General features: G+C 39.7%; 1 protein-coding gene across 2 annotated transcripts in view; it reads right to left on the bottom strand.

Annotated features, from left to right (window-relative positions):
- LOC137983644 (NLR family CARD domain-containing protein 4-like) overlaps nt 1-7500 on the bottom strand; it is a 104119-nt gene that overhangs the window by 61478 nt on the left and 35141 nt on the right. Inside the window, exon 9 of one of the 2 annotated variants that reach the window (XM_068830798.1) lies at nt 1893-7500. This exon is cut by the window's right edge and continues 179 nt beyond it. The exons of the other annotated variant lie outside the window; for it this stretch is intronic. Coding sequence (XP_068686899.1) covers nt 4933-7500 — 2568 coding nt within the window. The 3' untranslated portion in view covers nt 1893-4932. Of the gene's footprint in view, nt 1-1892 lie in introns of those variants that run through there. 2 annotated transcript variants of the gene reach the window in all.

The raw sequence follows: 7500 nt of genomic DNA, 5'->3' as shown, positions 1-7500 counted from the left end.
GGCTTGAAACTCAACAAATGACATTTATTATGCTTGTGGGTGATCAAAGTTGAATGTTTTAATGGCCCAATTTATACCAGAGACGAATAACTCGTCTAAGACGGATATTTCGTCTGCAATTCGTCTAGATATAAATACGGTGTTTAGACGAATTATAGATCAAAATACGTCTTACGATTGATTTGCCTGTAAGAATCAGATGAAGGCGAAGTTTTCAATTCTGAAACGGGAAGTACTGAAATGAACTTTTTAATGAAAAGAACAACTGAGCTACGTAGCCTACGTATGTTAACTTAATTCTTAAATTATCGATAAAACTTTTGCTAAAGAACAAAGAAAGATAAAAGAACTTGGTAACACAACTGACTTGGGAGCATTTTTTCAAATTCAAATACTTCGATATACGGAGAGAATCTTCACTTGGGCCCCAGAAGGTTTTCAGTCCACACAACTCACGAAATTTTACATCGCTGGTCGAGAACGAACACATGACAACAGTCGACCCTTCGTTTCAGAACCCCATCCCGAGGGACGGGCAGCAGGACGCGTCTTCTCGCCTCCCGTCCTCGGGTTAGCCGTGAGTGAAGAAGGGCGGCTGTATAGGTTGACTAAAGACTCTCCAACACTAAAAGTGAGCGCTCTGGTGTGAAAAAAACTAAAACACAGGTCACATTCCACAGGTGAGTGTACATGTCACTGTGCTGCAGACAAATAAACAACACCAAAAGTGTCTCCTAGCGCTAATCACTCAACAAAAATGTTGTTTCAGGTCTCGGGGAAACTTTTGGCTTAGTTGTTGATTATTGGAGCAGCGACTTCTGGTCTTGACCTGTGGAATGTGACCTGTATTTAACATACCCGCCTTCATTGCAGCTGCCACACGAGTCAAGAACGTCACATACAACTGCTAAAACAACCAGATCAATCATCTATGAGCCCCATTGCACAATTTTATAATTTGTAACACAATCTGACATGGTGAAAGCATAGAACAACAGTAACAATGCTCGCGTTAGGAAATTACAATCGTGAGGCGCCAAAATCAACCAAAACGTAAAGGTAAATAAAATCACTTCATTACCGTTACGTTTATCAAACACCATTATGTCCTTTTACATATCCAGATATCGTTATTCCAGGGCCCGTTTGTTCGGAAGCCGATTGGCTTAATCCGGAATTAGCTACATCATTTGTTTCATGTTTTCAACTTTTTGGTAAAAGTTTCTTTTGCTTATTTTTGTTTTTCAAGAGTTCTTCTAATGTAACGTTTTGCCGAATATCAGCGTTGAACAGCCTGTGGGAGTAGAGAAATAAACTCCTTGGTTATTTTTTAATCTAGGATTATCGCTAATCGGCTTTCGAACATCCGGGCCCTGTGAGGTTTAAGGTGCACAGTAAGCGTACGTGAAAAGCCAACGTAGCTTTAAGTGGAATCGACGCCTGATGTCGATCACAGAGCAACGTGAAAAAAGGGCGAATTGTTTTTGACTGTTATGCTTGTTAATTTTCGACTGCTTCGTACGGGACAGCTACAATTTTGAAAATAATTAAACACGAATTCTGTTCTTCTACAGGCTCTCCTCACTAGACGCCATCTTTCTTTCGGCATTAAACCAATCAGAGTTCCTGTGAGAAAAGGGCCAATAAGCGGTCTTTTTAGTTCACTGTGTGCCAGGGTCTTCTCCCGACCCGCCGCCATATTGAAAGCCGAGAAGACCCTGGGAACGAGGTTGATTGGAACTTATCAACTCTGAGCATGCGCTAGTTACCATGCGACGAACAGTTGCAGGTATAGCTTGATCCAAAAAATAGGCACGCATTGCGTACATTTGAGAAGTGCAGTAGGCTGGTATTGTATAGTGCATGTAATTATTTTTGCAAAATAATTTTCTTTTACTGTTTCTCGTGACTCACAAAGCCACAAAGCACTCTAGGAAAGAATGCCACCAATGTTAACGCCATTGTTGCGGTTGACCATTGCTCTTGCAAAGTAAAAAAAAGCGACAAATGGGCCACAAACAGAATAACTGTACAATGAACATCAATTGTTGAAATTCGAGAAAATGCTACATTAGTTTCGTAATTCATGCACGGGCTGCAGCCTACAATCTTACATTCATTCACTCAGAGAGCCCCGATGACAATATGGGTATTGCATTTACAGTGCACTACACCCCCCCCCCCCCCCCTAATCGCCCTGTAATGAAACAAACCCAAACAAAACAGACCTACATTCAAAATGGTGACGCTCTGTATCACTTCGCTGCTATTCCTTTTTCTCAGATGAGAAAAAAAAAATCAATCAAAATTGGAGAGAGAACCACTTTAAGACTATTCACATAGAGGCATTTACTTGTGAGGAGAGCGTTTTACGTGGAGATATAAGCGCAAGCATGGAGAACAAGCTTTACCAAGAGTTCAACAAAATGTTCACTGTTAATCCAAACCCGATCTCCACGGGATCCCGCAGAATGACCCGATCGGAATCGAGTCGGAACGCAAAAATTCACCATGCACAGCACTTCTATTTTCCGTCTATAACCCACACTTAAAACATACGTTTGTTTCATTTAATCGTAAGTGCAGAATCGCAAGACAAACTTCCAATTTGGATCAAGTTCATAACTCGGGAAAGTCAAAACTCTCGAAAGTTTCAACACAATCTGCCAACACATCTGTCTTTAAGTAAAAAACACGATAATCTCTAGTTGATTTGGAACCAACTGCGTTCCCCCGTGAACAAGTTGATAATGTATGCTCATCATTCAGAATTGCGTGAAAGAGCTTCTTGAGCTGAATTATATCATCAAACCTTTCAAAGTTGCTCATATAGTCATAAGTGAAAACATCTTTTCTCTTCAATGGATGAGTACTTTCCAAAAGCTTATTATTATTCAGTAAAACCTTCATAAGTGTGATTCTTTACAACAGCATCAATTGTTTTGCTCATAAATTTAAAACTACAGATCAATCTCAATTTTAAAAAAAACACTTCCCACCTCGATAAGATACAATAATCTTTTTTGAAAAAGATATATATCTTTCTTCAGTGTTGGCAATCCCTTAGCAACACAGTTTGATGATGGGCTCCAAAAACCTTCCTCTTCACCATAAAATACTTAAAACTAGCCAGTTTTTATAAAAAGAGGTGAATAATAACCAGAGAGGTTGTGAAGGGAAGTACCTTTGGCTTTCAATACAAAAAGTTGCATGCAAGCATTGGGTGATATTCCTCCATGCACAAATTTCTGTGAAATGGCAGTGATCTCTCACTTCCTTTCTTTTTCATTATCCACAAAAAAGTCACCAAATATAAAATATCTGTTGATTTGTGTCTTTTAGAGTCATCTTTGGTAAAAATTAACTTTACGGGTAACTTATTATATTTGTGATAAATGCCTTCAGCCAACTTCTGAGTCCTTTCAACAAAATAATTGTAATGCTACACCAACATTGATTTTCTTTTTTTTGGAGGAAAAAAATTGGTTTCATTTCAAAAGTAACACTTTTATCAACGCATTTGACAGAGACTAAAAGCCTGGTAGTTCGTACTTTTGATAAATTTCATTGAAGCTGATTTGAGGGTTCCACTGTCACGTTCAAATATTCCTAATCAACATTACTACATCAAACATGGAACCATATGTTTTCTTCCGTGGTGGTTAAATGAGATCAATAATAACAGAAGAACACCAGCTTCTGCTAACCTTCGAATCCCATGTCTTCAAGGTAGCTTGCTTGCTTACGTGGGGAACTATTGAGTACTTTTCTGGAGAGACTGAAAAACTTTTGTCTACAAAGATTTTTGTGCTTCTGGAAACAAATTTTCACTTTTTTCATGGCCATCATCTCTGGCACTAAAAGTAGGAAATGCGAAAGTCCTCTTCATTCGGTATAATGGAGTAAAGGTGTATTTTTAAGGTTTACGATTTACCTTGAATTGTTTTAAACCAATTCCTGCCGCTATATATCTTGCTAGACGTCCTAAAGAGGTCTGCGCGATCTAAACCGGTAATTGACAGATCCGTTGCTTTCAGCTGCACTCTGGTTCATCTTCGTAATTTTTTTAAAAAAATTATCATTAAATTTCAGAATAAAAACTAGCGATCAAAAACGACCTTTCGATTTCCCTGAGATCATTTTCAAGTTGTAGAAAGAGCGAATGAAATATACAAAGATAAGTAGAAATAAGGGCGTGAGAATGTCCAACGATAAAATATGTAAATACAAGCGCTGAAATGTAAGTGTTAAAATAATAAAATACGTAGATCAGGCAGTCGAATTTACTTTGGCACTTTCTTAAGATCTTAAAATCACCATATATGTCACTTGGGACTGTTCCATGTAGCCTGCGAACGCAGACGTATTTCCGGCGGAGAGAAACGACCGCCGGAAATACGTCTGCGTTCGCAGGCTATGTTCCATGTTGCTCTTTAATGTGATTCCCGATTGAAGACGATCTTTTGTCTTCCTCAACGCGCTGATAGAGGTGTCGGCACGTATACCCGACATAGTTTGTATCACACAAACCACATGCACTTGCAGTAGTAAACAACGCGTTGCTGGTTTATGATAAGTGGCTTCTTTTCCTTTGGTTGATCTCGTGCCCGATCTTATGACTTGCATACATACACGGGGAAACATCAATTCCAATTTTGCGGCCAAGTTCCCCAAGTTGTCTTCGCGCGGAATTGGCCCGCGATCTCTGATCCTTGAATGGTAACACTATTCTGGCAGGTGCTTCATTTACGTTGCACGCTCGTGTGGAAATTGGATCGCCAGAAACTTTCTTGGTGACAAAATTACTAATGGACAATTGTAGCAGTTCAAAGGCAAGGAAACCAAATCATCATCAATAGTCATCATCATCAATAGTCAAAACTTTGCTTGCTTGTAGCACAGCATTTGGAAAGACGTCAACGCCTCGGCCAGTCAGTCAACAACGGAGTTTTCGGAATAAATGAATAAATGGGGAAGTGCTTCTTGAAGAATTCGTAAAGTTTCCCGTGACAACTTACAACCTATGCAATTAAAATACTTGATTTTACCAAGTTTCATTAAGAATGATGCGAGGGGTTTTTGCACGTGATCCAATGCGTTACCGCTGAGGCTCAGGCGATGCAGGTTTGGGACATCACTAAAGGACATTTCCAAATCTTGCAGGTCATTTTCATTTAAATACAAGTGTTCAAGGTCTAACCATGTCAAATGCGGAAAAAAGCAAAGCTTTCTGGTTAGTGGACTGAGACTTCCACTAACACTGACATTGGTGAACGTCAACCATTTCAAGGGCATGTCTTTGTCTATTCTGTCAAAAAGGGCAAACATGTCTTCAACATTCAAACTATCACCTGTGCCATGCAAATAAAGAAATTGTAAGGATGACAATCTCTGGAACGAACGACCGAGCGCTGCAGCAACTGCTGGAGTCAGGTGGATTTTAAGTAGCGACAGGTGAACGAGGCTCTTGTGCGTGATACTGGAAACCAACCTCATGATTGCTTTCTCAGCACACCACTCATCAAATAAAATACAAAGTCCCGTGATGTTTTCAAAACTTGGCAACAATTCAGCGAGTTCTTCAGTTCCTTTTGACATCAGTTTACAAGTCAATTTTAAATCGCACTTGCTAGGGTTTGGGAGCTGTTGCAAAAATTCGCAAACACTGTCTTCCGCTTGTAGAACGTCGATACTCATCAAATGGGTGCAATTTTTGATTACAGCACCAAAATCTTTCATTGCATTGCTTTCCATTCCAGAAATAAACGTACTTAAGAACTTAAGAGACGTCTTTTGTGGAACCAAGCTTACCGACTGACACGGTAAAGCAACAGCCTGTGCACTCTCAGTGAATAGTCTGGCATGGGCATCACAATTCAGGACTAAGTCTCTGAAATAAACACTGACATCACCGTCGTGGATATCAAGGATTGATGAAAAACCACACTCTTCACATTCAACGTCGAGGAACTTTCTCAAAAATTCTCCAAGGGGAACATTTTCAGAATTCTCAGTTATCTTCATTGGGGCATCAAGGAAGTTTACTGTTTCTACCACCTTGTAAAGAGTTGCAAGGGCATCTTTAAATTTCAAAAACAAGAAACAAGGATTAAAAATAAAAGTCCAGGAATTCACACCGGAAAACAGTAACGCAACGCAAGAAGGTGGTTCTGAGATAACTGTGATCCCGTCAAAGCATTCAACGCAAATTTTTGCAAGCGTTTCTTTTGACTGTACATCTTCAAAGCAATAAAAAACCAAATCACTAAAATCTTTATGTCTCCCAAAAACGTCAATCAATGGCTTGTATTTGTGGTCTTCATTAGATATCTCTTCTGATATATCAAGTGAAGGATCGTTTATTCTCACTGACTTCAAATGGTCAAACACTTTCGCTGCTCCTTCATCACTTAGTCCACATATGAATCGCAAAACGTTCTCGAACTCGCGACAGCTTTCCAAGGTTTGAGTGTGCTCTTCAATCAAACCGAGATTTCCATCAGGTATACATTTGTGAGTCACGTACCAGGCTGCTAAGAATTCTTGTATGCTCTTATGAATGAAAGAAACCATTTCTGTTGGTTGCAAGCTTTCTGTAAACTCAGTTACTTGAAGTAAACCAATGACAACACTGTCTTCATACAGAACTTCAGAAGAAAGTTTACCATACGGGAAGATGTGGTCATCGTTTAAAAGACACTCTAAGGCCAGCTTACCGATTTGATTGAGGATCTCTGAATTATCCTCTACTCTGCTAAAGCGAGGAGAGGTGTTCTTTCCTTGGTTGTGGCTTAAAACGTGCTGGACAATTTTTAAATATAAGCTCGTTTTGGCTTTCGACAAGCCTTCTGAATGTTTCTTCTTCCATAGCGTGCAAAAGAACAGCAAAAGTAAGGGAACTTTCGCAAGGCCTAACAGTTCGTTTTCTTCCAAGTGATCATACAAATCTCTGGCATCTCTTTTGTCACCAAGCTGTCGAGTTATGTACGTCAGTTTGTCCTCATCACTGAATCCTGTTATTTCTGCAAGCAGGTCTTGAAATTCTTGGAGCTCACCAGCTTTGGAAATTCGACTTGTCATCAACACACAGCAGTCTCTTAATTCTTTTCCACTGAATATATCAAAGATTTGAGATTCCTGTCCACTGTGATACTCATCATAGCCATCCAACAACAGAAGAACTTCATATTGATGATTGGTGATATAATTCAGAAGACCTTCTACTAACCATTTGTCTTCACGGGCAAAAAGTCCCGAGTTATAAATGACATCTTTGAGGCTTTGACATTTGGACACTTCCTTCAGGTTAACGAAAACAACAAGCTTGAACCTCTCCAGAACAGCTGCTTGTTTATCATCAGTCTGAGTGTTACCAAGTCGAGCCCAGTCGATCGCTAGCCTCTTCGCAAAAGTGCTTTTACCAATTCCTGTCTCTCCCTGCACAAGAATCCTCTTTGGATTATTTCTCTTACTGATTGGACTGAAGAGGTCACTGTAGTG

This window comes from Montipora foliosa, chromosome 13 (genome assembly GCF_036669935.1).
Source record: "Montipora foliosa isolate CH-2021 chromosome 13, ASM3666993v2, whole genome shotgun sequence".
Classification (NCBI taxonomy): Eukaryota; Metazoa; Cnidaria; class Anthozoa; order Scleractinia; family Acroporidae; genus Montipora; species Montipora foliosa.
Note: the sequence above shows the minus strand (reverse complement) of the source record. Positions and strands in the feature narration are given on the sequence as shown.